Source organism: Saccopteryx leptura, chromosome 3 (assembly GCF_036850995.1).
Source record: "Saccopteryx leptura isolate mSacLep1 chromosome 3, mSacLep1_pri_phased_curated, whole genome shotgun sequence".
Classification (NCBI taxonomy): Eukaryota; Metazoa; Chordata; class Mammalia; order Chiroptera; family Emballonuridae; genus Saccopteryx; species Saccopteryx leptura.
In genome coordinates this window covers 103,784,677-103,811,666 of record NC_089505.1, presented here as the reverse complement: position 1 = coordinate 103,811,666, position 26,990 = coordinate 103,784,677, and the positions used below count along the sequence as shown (strand labels likewise).

Sequence of the window (26,990 nt, the reverse complement as noted above, 5' to 3'; positions counted from 1 at the left end):
AGGGGAAGAGAGAGACAGAGAGGAAGGAGAGGGGAGGGGTGGAGAAGCAGATGGGTGCTTCTGTGTGCCCTGGCCGGGAATCAACCCGGGACTTCTGCACGCCAGGCCGACGCTCTACCACTGAGCCAACCGGCCAGGGCCAACATTTTATTATTTAAATCACCTTTATTTATTGAGCTAGCGGTGGCTCTTAAGAAATGTACTGCCAGTGGTTTCCTTCATTGCACTCTACTTTAAGCAATTAAGCAAGTAGAAGGGGGAAACCCCGTGGAGCACTAAGCAAAGGGGCGTCCTCACCGCCTGCCCTGGGTAATTCAGTTTGAATTAGCAGACACCTTTGCACAAATCATTTTAATTACAATTTATAATATCTAGAACAGCAGTCATTTAGTATGACCGCCGGGCTTTCTAGTTCTCATCATATCTAGTATAAAATCCAAACTTTTTACCATGGCCTATGTTGACTTAAATGCAGCCCCTACCTACCTCTATAATCTCATTCCCTTCCCCTTCCCCTTGTTCCCTCTACCTTCTTGTCTCAGGGACTTTTCACAGCTGGTCCCGCTTCCTGGAATCTGCTCTCCAGAAATACCATGGCTGTCATCTTCTCATCATTCCAGTTTCAACTCAAATGTTACCTTCTTGGAGGTCCCCCTAATTGCCAATCTAAACTGTCCTCCCTAGTCACTCTCTATTATATACCGTTTCTTTATAACACATCTAAAATTTGTGTTCATTTACTTCCTTGTTTGTTCTCACCCATCTCTCTCTCTCATATACATGAATATAAGCTCTATGAGAGCAAGGTCTTTTTTGTTTAGTTTATTAATGTATTTCTAATACCTAAAACAGTGTCTGACATATGATAAGCATTTAATTGTTAACAAACACATAATTTTGAAAACAAACTTCAATCTGATTCATTTCGTATTATGGGATATGGCTTGAGGCTTGATTTGAAAGATTTTATTGATTGAGTTTAAAAAGAGGAGAGAGAGGGGACAGAATTAGGAAGCATCAACTCATAATTGTTGCTTCTTATATGTGCCTTCACTGGGCAAGCCCGGGGTTTTGAACGTGACCTCAGCAATACAGGTCGATGCTCAATCCACAGCGCCACCACAAACAAGTCAGGCCTGAAGGCTTGATTTTAAAACACTCTGGAAGATCTTGCTTAGAAAAGAGCTTTCACTAAAGGAGGGTTTGAAAACAAGGTAACTCCACTGAAAAACAGCCAGCATTGAACACAAAAATAGCACATCAAACCACAAGGCACTTTATTTCAGATCTCTCCTTTAAAAATAAAATAAAAAAATATGAAATTATCCTCTGAGAATGAAAGTATAAAGAAATCATCATAGCCCTGGCCAGGTGGCTCAGTGCACCAAAGTTGCGGGTTTGATCCCCAGACAGCACATATGGGAAGCCATTAGTAAGTGCACAACTAAATGGAACTGAGTGGAATAAGTTGATCCTTTTCTCTCTCTCTCTCTCTCTTTCTCTCTCTCAAGTCAATGGGAAAAAAATTTTTTAATTGTTTATTCATTTTACAGAGGTGGGGAGAGAGAGATTGAGAGAGAGAGAAGGGGGAAGGTACACAAAGCATCAACTCCCACATGTGCCTTGACAGGGCAAGTCTGGTGTTTCAAACTGGAGATCTCAGCATTCCAGGTCAACGCTTTATCCACTGTGCCACCACAGGTCAGGCTGGGAAAAAAATGTTTTTAAGAGGGCAAAAAAATGTTTTTAAAAAATTCAATATAGCCTGACCAGGCAGTGGTGCAGTGGATAGAGTGTCAGACTGGGATGCAGAGGACCCAAGTTCAAGACCCCAAGGTCACCAGCTTGAGCACGGGCTCATCTGGTTTGAGCAAAGCTCACCAGCTTGGCCTGACCAGGCAGTGGTGCAGTGGATAGAGTGTCGGACTGGAATGAGGAGGACCCAGGTTCGAGACCCCGAGGTTGCCAGCTTCAGCGCAGGCTCATCTGGCTTGAGCAAAAAGCTCACCAGCTTGGACCCAAGGTTGCTGGCTCAAGCAAGGGGTTACTCGGTCTGCTGAAGGCCTGAGGTCAAGGCACATATGAGAAAGCAATAAATGAACAACTAAGGTGTTGCAACAAAGAACTAATGATTGATGCTTCTCATCTCTCTCCCTTCCTGTCCGTCTGTCCCTATCTATCCCTCTCTCTAATTCTCTCTCTGTCCCTGTAAAAAAAAACAAAAAACAAAAAAACAAAAAAGCTCACCAGCTTGGACCCAAGGTTGCTGAGCAAGGGGTTAGTCGGTCTGCTGAAGGCCCATGGTCAAGGCACATATGAGAAAGCAATCAATGAACAACTAAGGTGTCACAATGAAAAACTGATGATTGATGCTTCTCATTTCTCTCTGTTCCTGTCTGTCTGTCCCTATCTATCCCTCTCTCTGACTCTCTCTCTATGTCTCTGTAAAAAAAAAAAAAAAAAATCAATATAGATAACACTGATTAAGTACTTACCATGAACCAGATTCCTTTCCAAGAGCTTTACACAGAACAACCACCTTCATAACAATTGTGAGGTCAGATCAGCCTTATTTACAAATGAGGAAACTGATAAAATGATAGATTAATTTGCCCAAAATCACACAGCTAATAAGTGATAAAACTAAGATTTCAACCCAGGCATTCTGAATCCAAATCACCCATCCTCAATCTCTAAGCTTAGTTCTCTTTAAGTTTATGAATGTGCGTCTGATGATGCCTAAAAATATCCATACTCTTAGTTAGGGTAGGATTCTAAGAAAATAGAAACTTAATGAACTCTAGTGTAATCCAACTAATAATATAACTACCATTAATTTATATTATGTGCTAAGCTAAAAATTTAGTGTTTTATATACCTATCTCAATTAATCTTCCTATGTCCTTGTGAACTAACTACTGTTATTACAACTGGAAAGATGACTAAATTGATGCATAACAAAAGTAACCTGCCCAGCCTGACCTGTGGTGGCACAGTCGATGGAACATCAACCTGGAATACTGGGGTCGCCAGTTCCAAGCCCTGGCATGCCTGGTCACGCACATGAGAAGCATCAAGTTGATGCTTCCCGCTCCTCACCCCTAACCCCTGCCTTTCTCTGTCCTCTCTCTAAAACCAATAAATAAAATCTAAAAAAATAAAAAAGTAACTTGCCTAGACAATTCAGCTAACCCAGGTGAGGCATTGCAAAGCTTGTGCTCCACCTATTATTATATGATGCTACTTCCTGATTACTAATTCAGCTTCTCCAGTATCTTGATTCAGGGAAGAGGTGCCCTGGTTGGCAGGCAGGAGTATTCTGGTCACTGAAAAGTTATATCCTCCCATTGAAAATTCATGAATTTGGTTAGCAAGAATAAGCTCTTGAGAGCCTAAGCATCTCTGAGAAGTACCTATGGACACTGAAAAAGAGTTTCTGTACTGGATTTTTTCATTCAAAAAGTATTTATTGAAGAAAACAGATTGGTGGCTGCCAGAGGTAGGGGTGGGAGGTAAGCAAAATGGGTAAACAAAAGGCATAAGCTTTCAGTTATAAAATAAATAAGTTCTGGGTGCCCTGGCCGGTTGGTTCAGTGGTAGAGCGTTGGCTGTTGGCCTGGTGTGTAGATGTCCCAGTTCCATTCCCGGTTAGGGCACACAGGAGGAGCAACCATCTGCTTCTCCACCCCTCCCCTCCCTGCTCCTCTCTCTGTCTCTCTCTCCCCCCCTCCTCTGCAGCATGGCTTGCTTGGTTTGAATGCATCAGCCCTGGACCCTGAGGATGGCTCTGTGGAGCCTCTGCCTCAGACACTAAAAATTGCTCAGTTGCAAGCACGGCCCCAGACAGGGGTTGCCAGGTGGATCCGGGTCCGGGTACATGTGGGAGACTGCCTCTCTATGTCCCCTCCTCTCACTTGGAAAAGAAGAAAAATAAATAAATAAAATAAGTGTTGCAGATGTAATATATAGCATGGTGACTATGGTCAACAATATTGTAGTGTATATTTTAAAGTTGCTAAGTGAGTAGTTCTCAACACAAGAAAAAAATTCTGTAACCATGTACGGTGAACTAAACTTACTGTGATCATTTTGCAATACATACAAATTTCAAATCATTATTTATACACCTAAAACTAATATAATGTTGTATGTCAATTATAACTCAATAAAATATAAAACAAATCAGTTTAGTCACTTTTTAAGAAGTAGAAAATGAGAACCATAATTGTTTTCAATAAATAACAGTAAGATGGAAGATATATTTCAGATTAAAATTTTGGCCATGTCAGATAAGACAAATAAAAGGAAGAGGGGATAGTTTTCAATAAAGTATGATATTTATCAATATAAAAATCCATCAATCAATAGATAAATATGTACATTTATATATACATATATGGGGGGGAGGGAGAGAGGGAGGGAGAGAGGGAGAATGCACATGCACATACTATGTGCCAGACTGCTGGAAATATAGCACAGAACAAGACGAAGAGTTCACATTCTAAGGTGTGGACAAACATGTAAGCAAATAAGATAATTTCTCATAATGTTACATTATGACAATAAAACAGGGTAATATGATAAAGTAACTGAGGGAGTCAGTAATAGGCCTTTGTAAAGGAGGTGGCATCTGAGCTGAGACTTGACATGAGAAACCAGTTAAAACTCTGGAGGAGGGTGTATCAGGCAAAAGAACAGTCAGCGCAAAGGTGGAAATGAGACTGGCATGTCTGAAGGACTGGAAGGTAGCCAGTGAGGCTGGAACAAGGTTAAGAGGTGGGGAGTGTGGTGGCAGATGAAACTCAGAGTATGGGCCTTGCAGGCCATGGAAGGAGTTTGAGTTTTATTTTAAATGCAACTGGAACTCAATGGAGAGCTCTAGATAGAAAAAAAGAAAATTAAGCCACTTTGAGTTTACCAAGGTACTATTATTTCACAGAGTTTCGCTCTATATCATCATCTTAGAATCTTTAACTTCAACAGATAGAAACATTTAAAGAGCCAGACAGAAGCCTGACCTGTGGTGGCGTAGTGGATAAAGCGTTGACCTGGAACACTGAGGTTGCTGGTTCGAAACCCTGGGCTTTCCTGGTCAAGGCACATATGGGAGTTGATACTTCCTGCTCCTCCCCACCCTTCTCTCTCTATCTCTCTCTCTGTCTTTCTCTTCCTCCCCCCCCCCCACCACTCTAAAATGAATAAATAATTTTTTTTTTAAAAAAGAGTCAGATAGTAAAACTGGTTGTACGACTCTCTTGCTTGAGTCACAATCTCTCCTTTAGAGAGTTCTCTAGACTTCTGCCAATCACCACTTCCCTTATGTGGGATATTGATCACTAAAATTGAGATTCTCAAGAAATACTAACACATGAGATGTTAGATATAAGGGTCCACATTTGATAATGAAAAAAACAAAGACTAAATATCTTCTTCAAGGTCTATAATAGAACTAGGAATGGAAGTCAGAAACCTCCTCTGTCATGATTTTTTAATGCAATTTATTGGTCTGATATTAGTTAATAAAGTATATAGATTTCAGGTGTACAATTCTATAATACTGTACATCATCTCTGTTAAATGTCTTTTTTAACACAATTGGCCCACCTTAGTTTCTCTGAAAAAAAATAAATAAATCAAGAAAAACATAGAGATTTACCTTCTTTCTGTCATCTTTCCTGTCAAATGCACACTGCTGCTTGCACTGTTCACAAGAATATGGTGGTCCATACTTTTTCTCTGAATTTGTGCAGCGCTGGCATTTGTTGCCAATAAATGCTGCAATTATATTGCAATACTGACAAGGTTTGGGCTTAAAGAGAAAATAAAGGGTCAAGTAAGTATATTATAAAATACCAATGCCTTTTTTAAAACAATGATTAGTATTACATAGTCCATTAGTCATGGTAAAAATGTATTCCCAACTTTATAAATTTCTTTTACATTGATCAAGTGAAACCCAATCCCTAATGCTATGTAAAATATTTTTATGGGGAGGAATATAAAAGTAAATAAATGATCAAATAGCAATAAACCATTAGTGTATATGCTGGGATTTCTATGAGAAATTCAATAGGATCAGCTCTTTGGAGAAACTAGCAGATGATTCCAAATTTATAAAAAAGGGCTCTTTGCCATTATCATTGTATAAACATGTTGGGAGAAATGCCTGCAAGAACACAGGATCCTGAACCCTAACACCAAGAGAAAAAAACATCATTCATCAAAATGAATAGTCAACTGCTGCCAAACAAAGAGATCAAGTGATAGGCTCCATCTTTCCCCTCCTCTTTCCACACTGGTTAATGAGGCCCCTCAGGAAAATTATAATCATAATCCTGACATAGTGACTATAAACTCAGAACTCTTCAATACTAAGTACTAGCTGAGTTTGAAAACTCAAACACTAGACAAATTTTTATGATAAAGTATTTACACATAACTAGTTCTTCTAATAAAAAATGTGGTAATTACATTAACAGTCTACAGAATGCAAGGTCCCAAGAGACCTGAGCACTCACTGGTAGGTACAGAAAAAACTACTTACCGTTCCATACAACTGCACATTCTGAGCACATTTCTTGCATATTGTACTGGTTTTACTGTAAAAGAAGCAAGAGACACAGGGCTCTATAAGAAAAAAGTTGTTTCTCTTAGAACATTTGAACATGGATTCTTCCTTAAGGAATATGCTCATTGTCAAGTGCAAGGTAAAATAGGTCTGGACATTGGTTAACTGAAGGTTGAATATCTGGCCAATAGCTTTTTAATTATTTTGCAGTTATTAATTTTATTAGTTCAGATAAAATGAGGCTTTGGTTTAAAAGAGTGAGTTATTTCTGATTATGTCATCTCCAAGTATCACTAAGTAAAATTATCAGATGTGGAAAGGACCCTCAGAAGAACATTATGTTAGACTGAAGTAGACAAGCAGAAAATAAATTAATTCTCCTCAGTTCATATGTATAGTTGAAAATTTGAGGTTAAGATTAAATATATGTGTTTGGAATACAAACTCAGAGATTCTATCCATGTTGACCTTTCTCCATCTATGCTTGCCTCTATAAGTATGTGAAAATCCCAGGTGTGGAAATATAGATGCTAGGACCAAATATTTTGTCAGTATTTCCAATTTCTCTAAGACCCAAGGACTGACAGAAATAAAAACATCTTTTGCTAGATGTCATAATATTATCCAAATGCCTGAACTGATGAAAGTGCCTTGGGAATAAAAATTCATCTTCAAATAAAGTCTAACACTTCATAAAGAAAGGTACAAATAAGTGCTTGATATACAAGAACAGTTTAAACAATGTTCTGGAGGCCCTGTCCAGTTGACTCAGTGGATACAGCAGAGGTCCCCAAACTTTTGACACAGGGGGCCAGTTCACTGTCCCTCAGACCGTTGGAGGACCAGACTATAAAAAAAACTATGAACAAATCCCTATGCACACTGCACATATCTTATTTTAAAGTAAAAAAACAAAACGGAAACAAATACAATATTTAAAATAAAGAAGTAAATTTAAATCAACAAACTGACCAGTATTTCAATGGGAACTATGGGCCTGCTTTTGGCTAATGAGATGGTCAATATTCGGTTCCATATTTGTTACTGCTAGCCGTAATAAGTGATATGACGTGTTTCCAGAGCCGTGACGCATGCATCCCGCGTCACAGGAAGTAGTACTGTATGTGAGCAATGCCGCACTTTGCGGCTCCGCCACATATAGTGCTCCTCTCACTGACCACCAATAATTGCGGCGGGGGGGGGGGGGGATAAATGGCCTCAAGGGGCTGCATGTGGTCCATGGGCCGTAGTTTGGGGACCCCTGGGATACAGCATTGGCCCGGCATATGGATGTTCTGGGTTTGATTCTCAGTCGGGTACCCAAGAGAAGTAACCATCTACTTCTCTTCCCCACTGTCTCCCCCTTCTCTCCCTCTTCTCCTCCACAGACAGTGGCTCAATTGGTTCATCTAGTGCTAGCTCCGGGCGCTGAGGATAGTTCAGTTGATTCAAGCATTGGCCCCAGATAGGGGTTGCTGGGTGGATCCTGTTCAGGGTGCATGTGGGAGTCTGTCTCACTATCTCCCCTCCTCTCACTTAAAAAATAAGACAAAACTGGGCCCTGGCCAGTTGGCTCAGTGGTAGAGCATCAGCCTGGAGTGCGGGAATCCCGGGTTCAATTCCTGGCCAGGGCACACAGGAGAAGCGCCCATCTGCTTCTCCACCCCTCCCCCTCTCCTTCCTCTCTGTCTCTCTCTTCCCCTCCTGCAGCCAAGGCTCCATTGGAGCAAAGATGGCCCGGGTGCTGGGGATGGCTCCTTAGCCTCTGCCCCAGGCGCTAGAGTGGCTCTGGTCACGGCAGAGCGACGCCCCGGAGGGGCAGAGCATCGCCCCTGGTGGGCGTGCCGGGTGGATCCCGGTCGGGCACATGCGGGAGTCTGTCTGACTGTCTCTCCCCGTTTCCAGCTTCAGAAAAATACAACCCCCCCCCAAAAAAAAAAAAAAAAAAGAAGAAGTGACGTACATTGAGAGACCTCCAGAAAGAGCATTAGCACCAGTGATTCTGTGATGCTGAACATTTTAGTGTACACTTAGATTTGTTACTGAAGGGGTGGGATATATAGCAATACATACAAATGCTTCTGACATCTTAGAAAACATGCAAAGTGAAACTATTTCCATGATCCATCTTGAATTAATTTTTATGTATGGTTTGAATTAAGGGTCAAAGTTCATTTCACCCCCCACCCACAAATTAAAGATGGACCCTAAATCTAAATATAAAAGGTAAAAAATAAAGCTTCTAGAATATATTTTGTATGTTTCCATGTGTGAGCTAGGAAATAGACCTCACCTTGCTTAAGGCACTATAACTTACAGGTGCAGTTCCACAAAAGTTGAACTTACTATACCATTAAACCACTTTGCTGCTATACAAAAACCACCCCCCTCCAAGATCTGTGTTTACTCACACACACCCAAGTGTTTTTCACACTTTTAAAAATGAGATTCAGCCTGACTAGGCGGTGGCGCAGAGGATAGAGCATAGGACTGGGATGCGGAGGATCCAGGTTCGATACCCCGAGGTCGCCAGCTTGAGCACGGGCTCATCTGGCTTGAGCAAAAAGCTCACCAGCTTGGACCCAAGGTCGCTGGCTCAAGCAAGGGGTTACTCAGTCTGCTGAGGGCCCGTGGTCAAGGCACATACGAGAAAGCAATCAACAAACAACTAAGATGTTGCAACAAAAAACTAATGATTGATGCTTTTCATTTCTCTCTGTTCCTGCCTGTCTGTCCCTATCTATCCCTCTCTCTGGCTCTTTCTGACTTTCTGTCCCTGTAAAAAAAAACAAACCACTTGCCTGACCTGTGGTAGCGCAGTGGATAAAGCGTCGACCTGGAAATGCTGAGGTCGCCGGTTCGAAACCCTGGGCTTGCCTGGTCAAGGCACATATGGGAGTTGATGCTTCCAGCTCCTCCCCCCTTCTCTCACTCTTTCTCTCTCTCTCCCTCTCTCTCTCCTCTCTAAAAAAAAATGAATAAAAAAAACCCCACTTATATAAATGAGATTCACACATAGCAAGTGTAAAGGCAAATAAGTTTCAAATGTGACTAGGGCTAACAAACCCTTTATCAGGAATGTCACCCAAAAATATCTTTCGGCTTATTAATTCTTCAAATTCTGTATATAGACATACTGGAACATGAGGCTCATGTTTTATTTTCGTGGTTTCTGAGTGTCATAAAAATCAGAACCACGATATAAAATAATCAAGGATCTGAAAAAAAGTTAACTTAAAAATTTAAAGCCCTGGCCAGCTGGCTCAGCAGTAGAGCATCCGCCTGGCACGTTGAAGTCCCGGGTTCAATTCCCAGTCAGGACACACAGGAGAAGTGCCCATCTGTTTCTCCATCCTTCCCCTCTCCTTTCTCTCTGTCTCTCTCTTCCCCTCCCGCAGCAAAGACTCTATTGGAGCAAAGTTGGCTTAGGCACTGAGGATGGCTCCATGGCCTCTGCCTCACGCACTAGAATGGCCCTGGTTGCAATGGAGCAACACCCCAGATGGGCAGAGCATCGCCCCCTGGTGGGCATGCCAAGTGGATCCTGGTTGGGCACATGCGGGAGTCTGACTGCCTTCCCACTTCTCACTTGGGAAAAAATACAAAAAAAACAAATTAAGCCATCAATACATAACTAGGGAACATATATTTTACACCCATCAATGTGCTGTAATAAAATAAAACTGTAGAACCTGTATAAAATGCAACTGACTATAGATCTGCACACTGAAGTACAATCAATTACAGATTTTAAGAGGAAAAAGCTTATTAACATCTTTCATGGTCAATGGAAACTGTACCTCTCCTGCTGGTACTCTGTCCTACAGTAGGTGCACTTCACAACAGGGTGTGCAATCCGACATTCCTGAAATGAAATGAGGATATAATTTTAAAAGGTAGTCAGAAATGGAAACAGCCTTCAGTACCCAATACACCTGGGTACTGAGTGAGTCACTTAAACATTCTGGGCCTTATTTTTTTCCTCTGTAATACTGGCAACACTGCGGCAGTGTTGATGTGGGAGATAAATCATAATTTATATGGCACTACTCCGTATTCATAAATTGTAAAACAAAGGTATGTATGAACAAGTCTCAGGCTGGGAGTCACAAGCAAGCCCTGGAGTCTGGTCCAGTTGTGTCACTACCACTGTGCGATGTTTGGGCAGGTTCACTTGTGAAAGCGCTGGATTGAAATAAGTACTGCTTACATATAAGAAACTTCCTTTAAAATATATATACACACTGTAATGTAATTTTTTAAGGCCAGCTTGGTGACTTAACTGTTGCCTCACACAGCTCGTATATTCACTTATATAGGCAAAGCAGGATGAAGCAATTTAAACGAAAAAGAGAACTTAGATCTTTAGGGGTAAAAACTGACCAACAGTTGGTTAAGATGAAGATCGGGTCACCCAAATGAATGTTGAAAAAACATCTTTTTGCTTCGTGCGCTTGACTGTGGGCCTTTAGTAAAATGCTTCTTCTCTACCTTCGACTCTGAGACTAGCTGAAAAGTGTCTGTGAGGCGCCCGAGTTCGACACACTCCTCTCAGGCAGCACTCAACTCTGGAGTTTAGTCCCAGGCAGGGCAGGGTGTCCCGCAGTCTGCAACCAAGCGTACCCCGGCGGCGGGGAAGCCATCCTGCCCAAGAAGGATCTCCAGCACGCTGGTTGGGGCCAAGCAGGGAACCAACTGTTCCGTCCCTCGTCCTCACGGGGTCCGAGAACAATCCCTTGTGGGCTGCCAACTCGCCGCCAGAGCGGGCCGGGTCTCCCCCGCTATACCCGCCAGCCCCCAGCGGGGCGGGTGCGGTTCTACAGCTAGGCGAGCCTGCCACGCCCTCCCCGGGGGACCTAGCCAGGCGTCCCCGCAGGACCCGGAGCTCTGGGCCGCGCCTCCAGCGTCCCAGTTCCCGGTCGCCGCCCCAGCCCGCGCACCTTGCACAGCTGCTGCCCCTGAGACAGCGCTTCGAAGGGGAAGCGCTGGTGGCACTTGGTGCAGGCGTAGAGAGCCGCCATGTCTGGCCGGGCCGTGCTCGCAGCCCAGCCGGCTCTGCTCGCCGCTTTAGCTGACAGTCTGAGGGACAACCTGGCAGAGGTGGCAGAGGCGGTAGCGAAGGCAGAGGCGGCAACGGCGGCGGCAAGCTGCGGGTTGCGGCAGGCGGACGAGCAGGCGGGTGCGGCGGAACCTGGGCGGGTGCGGCGGCGCTGAGCGCCCGTTCACTGGTCATTCCGACGTCCGTCAAGCGCGAAGGGGCGGAACACGGAGCTTCCGACGACTTTGATTCGACCTGGGCTGGAGTACGCCACTAATGACGCACTCGGCCTCGATTATGTAAAGCTCAGTCACGCGGGGACGCTTCGGGGACAGACGGTCTACCGCCCCTCGGTTGCGCTCGGACTCCTCCCACTTCTCTCTTTGTTCCCGCCCTCGCTCCTCCTCTCCCAAGCTCCGGTCCCCTCCGTGTCTCTCGCGATACCTCTGCGAAGTTGTGATGTTTTGGTTTCCATGGAGCTACCCTCTCTGGGAGCTGGAAAGGCGCGGTTGGATGGAACTCATCGCGTTGTTGAAATATTAATCCGTCTTGAACAAAGTGGAGGGCTTGTGAGAACTCCTCCATCATCTGGGCAGGAGGGGCCCGTACAGTGCTATCATTCCAGGATAAAGGGGAAATCATGAAAGGCAATTTAGAGGGCTATCCCTAGTCTGAGACCCCCCTAAAAAAAGGGGGGGGGACTCGGGTTGTTGACGTCCAGAGAGAAAGGAGAAAGTCTCAGAGAGAGCACCCCAGTGTTGAGGAAGAAGGCTACTAGAGTGATGGCAGCTCCTCCAGGAGGGAGAAGACAAATACTAAGGTGAGGCCTTCCTGAGAATCCTCTTGCCCCCCTGAGGACCCTCTCAGAGTGGGGAGGGGCATACTATACCTGACCAGCTCAGGGGAGGCCTTCATGGCTGCCTTAAAAACTCGGACTGAGGCCCTGGCCGGTTGGCTCAGCGGTAGAGCGTCGCCCTGGCATGCGGGGGTCCCGGGTTCGATTCCTGGCCAGGGCACACAGGAGAGGCGCCCATCTGCTTCTCCACCCCTCCCCCTCTCCTTCCTCTCTGTCTCTCTCTTCCTCTCCTGCAGCCTAGGCTCCATTGGAGCAAAAGATGGCCCGGGCGCTGGGGATGGCTCCTTGGCCTCTGCCCCAGGCGCTAGAATGGCTCTGATCTCAACAGAGCGACGCCCCGGATGAGCAGAGCATCGCCCCCTGGTGGGCGTGCCGGGTGGATCCCGGTGGGGCGCATGCGGGAGTCTGTCTGACTGGCTCCCGGTTTCCAGCTTCAGAAAAATACAAAAAACAAACAAACAACAAAAAAAACTCAGACTGAAACTAACCACCCATAGGATGGTCTGTGTTACAGTGATATAATGTTATATAGTAATTAAATATATAGAAATATAGAAAAATATGGAAGATATATTGAAATAAGTTAGGATATAATATTAAAAGCCATTAAGGCAAGTGAATAAGACTATGCCCTCTGGGTGGGAAATAATCTAATGTGTACAGATATGATAGGCAGACTAAGCCTTTTGCGCAGGGCCTGGTTAATGTGTGTATGAAGTTATATATAGATAAAAAGTAGTCCCCCCCCAAAAAAACAGTGGCTTCCCTAGGAACACTTTAAAAGTGTTCCAAAAGTGTCACAAAATGGCTTGATGTGACATTTCTGTAGATTAACATAAAAATAGTTCCTCCCTGCTAGGAACTCCCAAAAAGGTGATTTGATGTCCTGGATGTGTGTAAAGCCAGTAGCTGCAGCCGCCATCACAGCCGCCTGCCCTGTGTGGGTTCACATTTGATTCGGGCAGATGATAATAAAACAACAGAGCCAAGAACTGGTGGGCCGTTACCTTTTAATCATAGCTTGCACCCAGCGGGCAAGAAATACACACGGTGGGAAAACACTTCCCTTTCCATTCAGGGCTCCCAAAGCCACTGACTTATCGGAGTTTTCCTAGGATCAAAGGTTTGTACCTCACCAGCCTATTCACCTCTGTTCCCCATCTCCTTCTCTCTGCACAAACTCTGCACAAACTGGCTTCTCCTTCAGCACTCAGCCATCTTGGCTGCTTCTCCTCTCCGCCACATGTCCTTTCTCTGCTCTCTCCTCTAATGCTAATCTCAGGAACCGAGAGAGAGCAAGCTCCCAGTCTGCCCCATATTATAGTATAGATATCAAAACCTTTAATCCAATATACAAACAAGGAAGTCTCTGACACAAAGTCACTTAGGGTAGGAAAGGCTTAGTCTTAAAACTAAGCCTTACAGTATAACAACCCTGCCTGCTTACAGCTTATCCCCCACACTCAATGCAAACTATAAGCGAGCAAACCTATATATCATATTTACAAACTTATTTGACCAACAATGTGATAATCCTATAGATCAACACCTGTTAGAAGGCATATGCCAGCCTGACCAGGCGGTGGTACAGTGGATAGAGTGTCGGACTGGGATGCAGAGGACCCAGGTTCGAGACTCCGAGGTCGCCAGCTTGAGTGCAGGCTCATCTGGTTTGAGCAAAAGCCCACCAGCTTGAACCCAAGGTCACTGGCTCCAGCAAGAGGTTACTTGGTCTGCTGAGGCCCGTGGTCAAGGCACATATGAGAAAGCAATCAATGAACAACTAAGGTGTTGCAACGCACAATGAAAAACTAATAATTGATGCTTCTCATCTCTCTGTTCGTGTCTGTCTGTCCCTGTCTATCCCTCTCTCTGACTCACTCTCTGTCTCTGTAAAAAATAAAAAAATTTTAAAAAAAGTAGGCGTATGCCAGAAAAGGTACTAAAGCAAAGGGGCCTCCTCTGCTGCAGTAGTCGCCCAGACTTCAACGTTGAACGTGGACTGTCTCTACACTGCTCTGACCAAGGACAGCTGATAGGAGCATGCCAACAGGACCCTATTAAGCTATACCCAGGCACTTAAGGATTTGTAAGTAGTAAACTGCCTGTGTGATTCCTTTTTTTTTTTACAGAGACAGAGAGAGACTCAGATAGACAGGGACAGACAGGAACGAAGAGATAAGCATCAATCTTTAGTTTTTCGTTGCGCATTGCGACATCTTAGTTGTTCATTGATTGCTTTCTCATATGTGCCTTGACTGGGGGGCTACAGCAGACCGAGTAACCCCTTGCTTGAGCCAGCGACCTTGGGTCCAAGCTGGTGAGCTTTTGCTCAAACCAGATGAACCCGTGCTCAAGCTGGCGACCTTGGGGTCTCGAACCTGGGTCCTTGGCATCCCATTCCGACGCTCTATCCACTGCACCACCGCCTGGCCAGGCCCTGTTTGATTCTTGCAACTTGTGTGTCAATCATGTCTTTCCTCGGGTGGCAACTGGTCTCGGTACCAATAAGTAGAATTCCTCATAGCCAACTCAAGAGTAGTCTTGAAGAGGCTGCCAGCTGGCTGTTAAGCAGGAGTGACCCCCTGCATGATGAAGTCGAAGCAGAAATGCCTGATTGATGTACAGCTCAGGCTCTACTGGGACAGTCTGAAATTAAAATCTTCTTCAGGCCTGACCAGGAGGTGGCGCAGTGGATAGAGCTTCGGACTGGGATGCAGAGGACCCAGGTTCGAGACCCCGAGGTCGCCAGCTTGAGCGCGGGCTCACCTGGTTAGAGCAAAAAGCCCACCAGCTTGAACCCAAGGTCGCTGGCTCCAGCAAGGGGTAACTCGGTCTTCTGAAGGCCCGCGGTCAGGGCACATATGAGAAAGCAATCAATGAACAACTAAGGTGTCGCAATGTGCAATGAAAAACTAATGATTGATGCTTCTCATCTCTTTCCGTTCCTGTCTGTCTGTCCCTGTCTATCCCTCTGACTCACTCTCTGTCTCTGTAAAAAAATAAACAAAAACAAACAAACAAACAAAAAAAAAACCTTCTTACCTGACCAGGTGGTGGCGCAGTGGATAGAGCGTCGGACTGGGATGCGGAAGGACCCAGGTTCGAGACCCCGAGGTCGCCAGCTTGAGCGCGGTCTCATCTGGCTTGAGCAAAGAGCTCACCAGCTTAGACCCAAGGTCCCTGGCTCCAGCAAGGGGTTACTCGGTCTGCTGAAGGCCCGCGGTCAAGGCACATGTGAGAAAGCAATCAATGAACAACTAAGAAGTCACAACGCGCAACGAGAAACTGATGATTGATGCTTCTCATCTCTCTCCGTTCCTGTCTGTCTGTCCCTGTCTATCTCTGCCTCTGTAGAAAAAAAAAAAAAAAAAAAAAAGAGTAAAAAATTAAAAAACAAAACAAAACAAAAAAAAAACCTTCTTCAGCCTGACCAGGCGGTGGCGCAGTGGATAGAGCATCGGACTGGGATGCAGAGGACCCAGGTTCAAGACCCCGAGGTCGCCAGCTTGAGTGCGGTCTCATCTGGTTTGAGCAAAAGCGCACCAGCTTGAACCCAAGGTCGCTGGCTCCAGCAAGGGGTTACTCGGTCTGCTGAAGGCCCGCGGTCAAGGCACATATGAGAAAGCAATCAATGAACAACTAAGGTGTTGCAACGCACAATGAAAAACTAATGATTGATGCTTCTCATCTCTCTCCATTCCTGTCTGTCTGTCCCTGTCTAACCCTCTCTCTGACTCACTCTCTGTCTCTGTAAAAAATAAATAAATAAATAAACCTTCTGACTGAAAGCAGATCATGGCAGGTTATCACGTCCTAGGCCGTTATTTTCCCTGACAAGGTCAATCTTTACCTTAACTGAGCCTGTTCATTGTCTTTTGCGTCTATGCTAACAAAGAGTAATTTACTTTTTTTCCCCAGACTCCTCAAGGCACAACTACCACACCAGAGCACAGACCACAAATCCTCTAATTGTTATTGTTGTTTCTAATTTTTTAACTTAAAATTTAAAAAATTGTAAAATTGATTTGAGAGAGAGAGGAAGGGGAGAGACAGGAAGAGACATCAGCCCTGGTCAGTTGGCTCAGTGGTAGAGTGTCAGCCCGGCGTGTGGATGTCGCGGGTTCGATTCCTGATCAGGGCACACAGGAGAAGCAACCATTTATTCTCCACTCCTTTCCCCTCCCCTTTTTCTTTCTTTCTCTCTCTCTCTTCCCCTCCTGCAGGTTTGAGCACATTGGCACTGGCACTGAGGATGGCTCCCTGGAACCTCCCCTTCAGGTGCTAAAAATAGCTGGGTTGTGAGCACCGCCCCAGATGGGCAGAGTATCGACCCCAGACAAGTGTTGCCAGGTGGATCCTGGTTGAGGCACATTTGGGAGTCTGTCTCTATCTCCCCTCCTCTCAATTGGAAAAGAAGGGGAAAAAAAGAGATATCAACCTATTCCTGTGTGTGCCTTGGCCAGGGGGTTGAACTGGCAACCTTTGCCTCAGGCCAGGGCTATTGTAGTTTTGTTTTGGGTTTTTTTTAAAGAAAGAGATGCCTGACCAGGCGGTGGCGCAGTGGATAGTGTCGGACTGGGATGCGGAGGACCCAGGTTCGAGACCCTGAGGTTGCCAGTTTGAGCGCGGGCTCATCTGGCTTGAGCAAAAAGCTCACCAGCTTGGACCCAAAGTCACTGGCTCAAGCAAGGGGTTACTCGGTCTGCTGAAGGCCCGCGGTCAAGGCACATATAAGAAAGCAATCAATGAACAACTAAGGTGTCGCAACGAAAAACTGATGATTGATGCTTCTCATCTCTCTCCATTCCTGTCTGTCCCTATCTATCCCTCTCTCTGACTCTCTCTGTCCCTGTAAAAAAATAATAATAAAAAAATTTTAAAAAGTAAAAAAATAAAAAGAGAGTGAGATGGGAGTGGGGGTGGGAGGGGGGACAGGAAGGGAGATGAGAATCATCAACTCGTCGTAGTTGCCTCACTTTAGTTGTATATTGATTGCTTCTCATAGTGCCTTGATGAGGCAGGGGGAACTTGAGGGGGGCCTCAAGCTGAGCTGGTAACCCCTTGCTCAAGCCAGCAACTTTTAGACTCATGCCAGTGACCATGGGATCATGTTGATGAATCCACACTCAAGCCAGCAACCTCAAGATTTCAAACCTGGGACTTCATGCCCCAGGTTGCCATTCTATCCACTGTGCCATCACCAGTCAGGTTATTGTTGTTTTTAGTTGTTGACTGTTAAATGTGCTGTACTCACAAATGTAAAATAAATATGTATGTGTCTATTTGTTTTATTTTTTATCCAATCCCAGAGATCGCTCCACTTTGCTTTCTCCTGCCTCCCTAATCTATCACCAATGAATCTCATATAACCTCCTTACATCTTCCCCTTTGATTCTGACGTATAAAATATGTGGTAAGGCCTGACCTGTGGTGGCTCAGTGGATAAAGTGTTGAAAAAATGTGGTAAGACTACCATTTTCCAAGGGCATTTTCTCAATCCATTGAGATTTTGCTTCCCAGCAGTTGTCAGTTTGGCTCAAATAAATTCATAAAAAATTCTCTACCAGTTTGAACGTGTCTTATATTGACTGAGACAGTTGGCCCAAGGGCTGTTTCCTACTTTGTGTTCTCCAGTTGCACCGCCAGCTTCTTGCAAACAACCACCTGAGGTTTCTTGGTGAGGCCTGAAGAGACTTCAGTACCCAGCTTGGCCAATATAGGGGGTGCCCAGGAATGAACCAATTTACTGTTCTTGAAGTGGACCTTTCCAAGTCCCTGCCCTATAGTTGCTCTTGGGCTTATATTACTTTCAGTTCTGAAGACCGCTTATACAGTACTAGTTGAACTTTTATTTCAATGTGTATCTTTTATAATTGAGTGTGCATTTATGGCTTCTAGATCCCTCCCCAACAAAATTTACTCTCTTTAAAACCCAAGTCTTGCCTGACCAGTGGTGACGCGCAGTGGGTAGAGCATTGATATGGGATGCTGAGGTCCCAGGTTCAAAACCCCAAGGTCGCCACCTTGAGTGCCAAGGTTGCAGTTTCAATCCCCCATCAGGACACATTCAGGAATCAACCAATGAGTGCATAAATAAGTGGAACAATAAATCGATGTTTCTTTCTCCCTTCCTCTCTCTCTCAAACCAATAAATAAAATTTTTTTAAAAATCACTACTCCGCGCCTGACCAGGCACAGTGGATAGAGCGCATCAGACTGGGATGCAGAAGACCCAGGTTTGAGACCCCAAGGCTGCCAGCTTGACTGCGGGCTCATCTGGTTTGAGCAAAAGTTCACCAGCTTGGACCCAAGGTCGCTGGCTCGAGCAAGGAGTTACTTGGTCTGCTGAAGGCCCACGGTCAAGGCACATATGAGAAAGCAATCAATGAACAACTAAGGTGTCGCAACAAAAAAACTGATGATTGATGCTTCTCATCTCTCTCTGTTCCTCTCTGTCCCTGTCTATCCCTCTCTCTGACTCTCTCTCTCTGTAAAAAAAAAAAAATCACTACTCCGCTATGTGACCTTGGACCCATCACGGAACATCTCAGAACCTCACTTTCCTCAATTATACAATTGGGTCTTTGTGAAGATAAAAAATAGTACATGTAGGGTAATGGGTAAACTGCTTAATGGGTAAGGGGCTCTACTTCAGAGTAATGGAAATGTATTAGGTAGAGGTGATGGAATGCACTAACTGCCACTGAATCGTTTACTTCAAATGGTTAACATTATGTGAATTTCATCTCAAATTAGTAAAAAAAAAAAAAAAAAAAAAAGGATGTAGGCTTGGGAGCCAGACTGCCTGGCTATGAATCCCAGCTCTATCATTTATAAGGTTTATAACTGTGAGCATATTAAAAACTAACACTAAGCCTGACCAGGCAGTGGCGCAGTGGATAAAGCGTTGGACTGGGATGCGGAAGACCCAGGTTCGAGACTCCAAGGTCCCCAGCTTGAGCGAGGGCTCATCTGGTTTAAGCAAAAGCTCACCAGCTTGAGCCCAAGGTCGCTGGCTCGAGCAAGGTGTTACTCAGTCTGCTGAAGGCCCACAGTCAAGGCACATATGAGAAAGCAATCAATGAACAATTAAGGTGTCGCAACGCAACGAAAAACTAATGATTGATGCTTCTCATCTCTCTGTTCCTGTCTGTCTGTCCCTCTCTATCCTTCTCTCTGACTCTCTTTCTGTCTCTGAAAAACAAAAAACAAAAAAACCAAACACTAAAAAAAATAATGATAAATAGCTCTGGCCAGTTGGCTCAGCCATAGAGCATCGGCCCAGCATGTGGAAGTCCCGGGTTCAGTTCCTGGCCAGGGCACACAGGAGAAACGCCCATCTGCTTCTCCACCCTTCCCCCTCTCCTTTCTCTCTGTATTTCTCTTCCCCTCCCACAGCCAAGGTTCTATTGGAGCAAAGTTGGCCTGGGCACTGAGGATGGCTCCATGGCCTCCGCTTCAGGCGCTAGCATGGTTCCAATTGCAGCAGAGCAACGTCCCAGAGGGGCCAAGCATCGCCCTCTAGTGGGCATGCTGGGTGGATCCCGGTAGGGGGCGTGTGGGAGTCTGCCTGTCTGCCCCGCTCTCACTTCGGAAATATACAAAAAAATAATAAGAAGAATAAGACTAAATAATGAATAAACAAACAAATAAATAAATAAACAAGAAAGAATACAGTACATGTATTACCCAGAAAGGGGACCTGGCCCTTAGCAGGTCCGCTTCAGGCCAGCTGGTGAAATGTGGGTTCTCGATTTTGTGTAGGAAAGATTTTACAGCCTGACCTGTGGTGGCGCAGTGGATAAAGCATCATCAACCTGGAATGCTGAGGTCGCTGGTTCCAGGCCTTGCACTTGCCCGGTCAAGGCACATGCGAGAAGCAACGACAAGTTGTTTCCTGCCCCTCTCCCTCGCCTTTCTCTCTATCTCCTCTTTCTAAAAAAATAAATAAATAAAAATAAATAAATAAATAAAATCTTTAAAAATAAAAAAAGATTTTACAACACATGTCCAGGTGACTTTGAGAATACATACATTTATTAAAGTTGGGGTCAGTGTAACCAAGAAGGATTTAGGATTGAAGAAGCAACAGGAGAGAGCCTGGGCGGGGCTGCTTTGGTGCTCTAGAAATGTTATAAGAAAGAAATGAGGAGAAGCAGGCTGCTTTAGCTCACTGAGAAGTCAGAGTAAAGGGGCCTTGGAGACAGGTTCAGGGGGTTAGCCCAGGACGAGCCACTGCTTCCCATTGCTCCTCTGATTGCAAGTCTGGTGGGGACCCCTAGAGTTTAGGAGACTCAGGCCTGTGTGGGAAGGAGAGGGGAAAGAAGAAGAGGGGGAAAGGAAAGGCACAGGAAACTCCCAGGAGGGGGGAGCATACTCTACTAGTTTCAGGTGTACAATGTAGTGATTTGAGTTTTTTATACCTTACAATGTGATCACCCCACTAATTGTAATCATCTGTCAGCATGCAAATTTATCACAAGTTTTAAAATATTTAGACATATGCTATGTGGGCCTCCATTTATACATTACTCCTAGGCCCAGCAGATATAAATGGTGAGTCTGTTTGCTTCTCTCCCTCATCAAATTCAAAGTGACACACTGTTGGGAAAACAGATGTGTTAGGCTTACTCGCTTGCACTTTGTATCATTAGTGTATGAGCATGTGGCAGAGTCATGTGTGTACAGCCTATGCAAGGCTACAAATGCTTTCTCTTGGTGTGGATTGCTTGCCTGCCACTGCAAGTGGCCATTTTGTGGCTCACTTGCTTGTCACTATGAGAAGCAATTTTCCCCTGCCTGTTTGCTTGTCCACCATAGCAAGAATCTAATAAATGAGAATTTCCCAGTGCTTTCTGGTTCTGCAGTTCCTCTACTGGCTGCCCGAATTCAATGTGAACCTGCCTAACTGTGGCCACTGCCATTATACACATCTACCCTCGTATCAGGACTCACCATCCAAGCTCAGAAGCCAAATAGATTCAGATAGCAAGGTATATTCAAGATACCTCCAAAATTCAAGCACTTCTCACATCCCTGTGGCCAACACTGGTCAAGGAGAACACCCAGGTACCTCTTGACAGGTCATTGATACGAGCTCCCTTCCACATTGGAGAAGGCAAAGATTCATCCTTATTGAAACTTACATTTCTTATTCATAGTGTTCATTTAAACATCACCATCCAAAGGCTTAAAGAATGTTCAATCCCTTACCTAGGGCCAGAGGACACATTTGATGGCAAAGGATAGATGGCCACATGAACATGGACTTCTCTGGTCTTACCATATGCCCACCACCCAGCAGCAGCCAGCTTTAGAGAACAATGGTATGGAATGACTTCATTTCCACAACCTTTAATCTCCTCTGCAAAATGAGGATTATAAACAGTATATGGTAGGGGAAAGAACATACGGCCAAGAGAAAGGAGCACGAGGGTAGATAAGAAAACCAAGGCTCACAGAGACTGGTGACTTGCTGAAGACCACACAGCTAATAAATGGGAAGAAGCAAGACTAGAACTGGCCCATAGTAAGTAACTGACAATCTGAAGTCAGTACTTTGGAAATTGCCTTGTGCAGGCACTGGCAAAGATGGCGAAGGTCCAGCCCGTTGACTACATAAGAGTACCAGACTCACTGGCTTTATCATAACAGGAAAAATCACTAATGCAAAGAAGAGCCATTGCTATCTGTAGCTAGTTCCACAAAGATCATATTCATGCAGGAGAATACAAAACCCCTTGAAAGGACCCTTGAAGTAAAAATCCCTACGAGGTACTTCAGTATGATTCCAGAAATACCTCAACAGATTTCTTTTTCCGACTCATCTGGCCAGATTGGAATTTAAAATTCCACGAGAAGTAAGTTCCTTTCAGTATTAAAAATGCTCCTGAAATGTATCCTGAGAAGCTGTGGAAGGTGTTGTCTGCAGGAACTCTCCAGCCCAAGTCCTGTTCGGGTAGCCATGAAATATCCTTAATCATGGGAAAATGTAAACTAGTTATAGGAGAAAATAAACTCATAATAAGGATTTAAAATAAAATTTAAAAAACAATGTATGGTACTTCGTGAAACTACCGTGAGCTTGGAAAGGTCATGCACATGGAGCACTTTGCATAGGTCCCGGCATGCAGCAAGTGCGCAATAAGTGGTAGGCATTATTATGAATTGAACTGAATTATGAAAGGCTTCTGGGCCCCAAGAGGAACTGGTGGTCAGGTTTCTTCACTAACTCCAGCAGGACTGTGGGTCCCACTGTAGCGTGACCTGCTTTGAATACTCTTGGCTGTTCAAAGCTCTCAGTTTGAATTACATTTTTTTCTGCCAGCAGAATAAGCAGAGTGGGTGTTTCTGGGTGGAGATGGGAGAGAAAAAGAAACTCTGCCGAGTGTAGGAAATGGAAAGTCTGGCAGTGATTGGCCATTGGGAAAGGGGAGGGTGAGTGGTGGAATGTGATTATAAAAAGCCAGCCTGCAGCCTGCAGCCCTCTGCTGCTCACATTATCAGCAAGCTCTGGCCAGGAAGATTCCTTCTCATCTCTTCTCTTCTCTGAGGTAAACCCAGAAACTATGAGGTATGGCTGTCAAGCAGTCATCTTTTGCCAGGCTGCCTACCTATAAGCCTCATGCCAGGGAGAGCCAGGATGCCCATTCCTCATTGAGGCGACATGCAAGTCCCTTTTAGTGCCCTGGACTAAGACTGGTCTGAGGGTATGGTTGGGGTTTTTTCTGTGTTTTTTTTTTAATTATTATTATTATTATTATTAATTTTAATGAGGTGACATTGATTAATCAGGGTACATATGTTCAGAGAAAACATATCCAGGTTATTTTGACATTTGATTATGTTGCATACCCATCACCCAAGGTCAAATTGTCTTCCGTCACCTTCTATCTGGTTTTCTTTGTGCCCCTACTGGTTGGGGTTTTTAGGGGATTGAGGTGCAAAACCCCAAGAGGCATGAGACTTATTTTACAGATGCCCTGTCAGCAATCTGTGACCTTAACTCTGTCACTTCACATTTTGGGGCTTTAGTTCCTAATCTGCAAAATGATAATCAGCTACCTTACCTGCCAAAGGGCTGGATGATTTCTGAAACCCCTTTGTTGTAGGATTTAATGTGACAGTGAGTTTATCTTGGAGGATAAATGGAGTAATCTGGAATGGTTGTTAAAAGTATGGCCTTGGGCATCAGTCAGTTTCAGGTTTAAATCTTGATTCTGCCACTTCTTGGCTGGGAAGGCTTGGGTGTATTAAACTCTGAGCTTCCGTTTCCTTGTCTATAATACCTGGTTGAAAACAATGGTACCTACGTAAAGCGGTTATTATGGATATAAATGACCTTGTGCTATAATGTGCTGAGTAAAGGCTCAATGCATGGGGAGGGGGAATATTATTTTTTAAAAATTGAATTTACTAGGGTGACACTTATTAACAAAATTATACATTTTGAGTGCCCAATTCTACATGGATTTTTTTGTTCTTTTGTGGGTTTTTGTTTTGTTTTTTGTTTTTTTTTGAGTTAAAGAGAGGGGGAGGAAGGGAGAGAGGGGGAAGGAGAGAGATGAGAAGCATAAACTTGTAGTTGTGTTATTTTAATTGTAGTTTGATTATTTTTCATACGTGCCTTGATTGGGGGCAGTGGGCTCAAGAAAGCCAGCGACCCCTTGCTCGAGCCAGCGACCTTGGGCTTCAAGCCAGGGGCCTTGGGATCATGTTGATGATTCCGTGCTCAAGCTGGTGACCTCACGTTTCCAACGCGGGACCTCAGCATTCCAGGTCCACGCCCCATCGATTGCACCATTACCGGTCGTCAGGCATGTTTGTTTGTTTCTAATTCAAGAAAATTGCACTGAGCCTGACCGGTGGTCATACAAGCGGACGACAAAACAACCACAGAAATGATACTAGCTGACATCACTGAGCACGCTCCATGTGCCAGGCACCTTACCAGAAGAAGATTGCCTCACTGATTCTCTCGACTGTGGGTGAGGCATGAACACCACCGCGGCTGTTGCCGCGAGGAAAGGAAAACCCCGCGGCTCCTTGAGGGGTGCTAGGCTCAGTTCCGAGCACTTCGCTGCTTTTTATGGACTCATCCTCCAATCGGAAGGGAAAACAGCCGCGTGGGTGTGGCTCAAACATGGCTCAAAAGCCTCTCTTTCCTCTCCCCATCCCCAGGTCCAGCGACAAAGCCAGTGCGCGGCGCCACCATGCGGCAAGAGGCGGTATCGCTCTTCTTGTGCTATCTGCTACTCTACACCTGCGGCGTGGTGGAGGCAGGTAAGGGTCCTGCGCCAAGCTGAAGACTTTGGGAGGAAGAAGTGGAAAGTTCCAGAATCCTTGGTTTAGAAGTTCAGGCGTGCCTCTGAATAAGAGGAACTATTAAAATGGACAGCGCAGGCTTGTCATAGCCAGAGTCCCAGATTCGAATCCCCTACTCTGTCAATTTCTCTATTCTACCGAGATTTATTCAATACCAGTTCCGTGCCAGGCATGACACCTTAGGAAAAGTTATCTTGCCTTTATTGAAGCTCTCCGAAGTTGGAGGATAGTGACCCCCCAGCTCTGTGGGTGTTCTTGGGCATCAGGCAAAGGAGAGGACTCTGCTCTCCTCCTCATTCCGCTTTGTTCACTCTCCCGACAGGCAAAAAAAGAGAAAGCTCCAAGAGTAGCAGCTCAGGATTCTGGAGTGCACTGACCTACATGGCGATCGGAGGAGGTGGGTCTGGAAGGCGGGGCACGGGAAGGTGGAGTGGGCACCCGCTGAGATTTCTACCTCACCATCTCCTCTTCCTCCAGGGCTCATGGCTGCTGGGCTGCCGGCTCTGGGCTTCACGGGTGCCGGCATCGCTGCCAACTCGTTGGCCGCCTCGATGATGAGCTGGTCAGCCGTGGCGAGCGGAGGCGGTGTGCCTGCGGGAGGGCTGGTGGCCACGCTGCAGAGCTTGGGTGAGTTGGGGCCGTGCCCTTGGAGCGGAGACATCAGGGCAACAGGTCCTTTCTTTTCACTATTCTGAGTCCTTTTCACAGGCCAACTCAGCTCTCTGAGATGGGACTTCTTATAAACAGTGGGGGAATTGAGGCACAGACAGATTCAGTAATTTACTCAAATTCTCCCAACTGGCTTGCCCTAGAGCCAGGATTCAAACCCAGTCCATTTGTTTCCATGCTTTTAGGTAGGTGCCTCGCTGATGCTTTGCTCAAGTCACAACAAGCCTCAGTTTTCTTATCTGTTGACCAGGATAATCATCCTCAATTTAACATTTTGCACTGAGAGACCCAGAGTGCAAAAACACATGGTGGGACAACCCGATTTAATCTCATAACAACCCTGGTCTTGACTTGTGATAGAGACAGATGCTCTTTCTAAAAAGTGTGCATTCATAGCTATCTATCTCTATGTATCTCTTTCTCTTTCTCCCTCTTCCTCTCCTCCACCCTTTTCTTTTTCTTTTTCCCTCTCTTTTTCTCTGATTCCTCCAAAATCCTAGAGAAAAACCACCCCTGACAAACTCTCTGCCTTTCTGAACCCTCCATCTTCTCTCAATTCCGGATGACAAAGCCCAAAATAATAGAGCCCTCTCAGAGGGGGTGGGGGTGGGAGTGGGAGTGGGGGAAGACACAGACCAGGTCACACCCCAGCAATGGGAAGTGAGGATTGTGGGCAGGGCTAGGAATGGTTCTGTGTTATAAGATGATTGTTCGCCATCCTGGCCAGTTGGCTCAGCCATAGAGTGTCAGCCCATGTGGAAGTCCCAGGTTTGATTCCTGGTCAGGGCACACAGGAGAAGCGCCCCTCTGTTTCTCCACCCTTGTTATTCTGCCTTTTTCACCTCTGAAACACAGCTCTGATTTGAGGTGGTGAGCTGGGGGGGAAGGGGCAAGTAGGATTCATTTTGTAGAAGTCTGGTCCCCTCTCAGGTCCTCTGTTTCTCCATCTGAAAATGAAGAATCTGGACTTGACCAATGGTTTCCAGACTTTTGGATTCCCAGGCCTGCCTGATGCCTGGGCGGTAAGTAACCTGGCTGTACTTGCTTTGCAGGGGCTACTGGTGGCATGGCCAAGGTTGGTGCTGCTTTAGGCTACATCGTCCACACACAGCTTGAAAACGAGGAGGATGAGTAGTCAGAGAACCCCAAGACACCCACCCCCTGCCCGCCTTCTTCCAATTGAAGTCCAGAGCTTTCTCTGTTACACTCATAAACACTCTAGGTAAAAAAGAGAATAAACTTCTCTCAGAAAATACTTTGTTCTGTGAGTCGTCCTTGCTATGAAAAGCCCAACAAGATCTGTCTCTGGTCTTCCTCATCCACACACCCCAAACCCCACTTCCTCCTAAAGCCAACCACAGCTCCTAGAACACTACCAGCTGTTTTCATCTCTGAGCCCTGGCACGTGCTGTCCTTTCTGCTTACAGTGCCCTTCTGAAGCTCATAGCCCAGCTCAGACATCCCCTCCTCTGGGACTCCTTCCCCACAGAGCTCCCTGCTGTCCCTGTCACACTATAAATGCTCAGGCTGGA

The 26,990-nt window shown here is 45.4% G+C and overlaps 2 protein-coding genes across 3 annotated transcripts in view; one reads left to right on the top strand and one right to left on the bottom strand.

Annotated features, from left to right (window-relative positions):
• Window positions 1-11,752, bottom strand: part of FAM76A (family with sequence similarity 76 member A) — a 39,358-nt gene extending 27,606 nt beyond the window's left edge. For both annotated transcript variants that reach the window (XM_066375541.1, XM_066375542.1), the window contains exons 1-4: window positions 11,509-11,752; window positions 10,369-10,433; window positions 6,545-6,599; window positions 5,657-5,809 (exon numbers count right to left, since the gene is read on the bottom strand). In XM_066375541.1, coding sequence (XP_066231638.1) covers window positions 5,657-5,809; window positions 6,545-6,599; window positions 10,369-10,433; window positions 11,509-11,589 — 354 coding nt within the window. In that variant the 5' untranslated portion in view covers window positions 11,590-11,752. The remainder of the gene's footprint in view (window positions 1-5,656; window positions 5,810-6,544; window positions 6,600-10,368; window positions 10,434-11,508) is intronic.
• Window positions 11,753-22,896: 11,144 nt separating this feature from the next.
• IFI6 (interferon alpha inducible protein 6) lies at window positions 22,897-26,713 on the top strand. The gene is made up of 5 exons (XM_066372072.1): window positions 22,897-23,018; window positions 24,646-24,747; window positions 25,112-25,186; window positions 25,267-25,416; window positions 26,511-26,713. The coding sequence occupies exons 2-5, from the start codon at window positions 24,678-24,680 to the stop codon at window positions 26,591-26,593; spliced, it is 378 nt and encodes a 125-aa protein (XP_066228169.1). The 5' UTR covers window positions 22,897-23,018; window positions 24,646-24,677; the 3' UTR covers window positions 26,594-26,713.
• The last annotated feature ends 277 nt before the right edge of the window (window positions 26,714-26,990 follow it).

What these genes read in the sequence shown, in the direction of transcription:
- IFI6 (XM_066372072.1), top strand. Translation starts at nt 24,678, where the DNA reads ATGCGGCAAGAGGCGGTATCGCTCTTCTTGTGCTATCTGCTACTCTAC. An exon ending in CTGCGGCGTGGTGGAGGCAG is followed by an intron (nt 24,748 to 25,111) that starts GTAAGGGTCCTG and finishes CTCTCCCGACAG; the next exon opens with GCAAAAAAAGAGAAAGCTCC. An exon ending in GGCCACGCTGCAGAGCTTGG is followed by an intron (nt 25,417 to 26,510) that starts GTGAGTTGGGGC and finishes CTTGCTTTGCAG; the next exon opens with GGGCTACTGGTGGCATGGCC.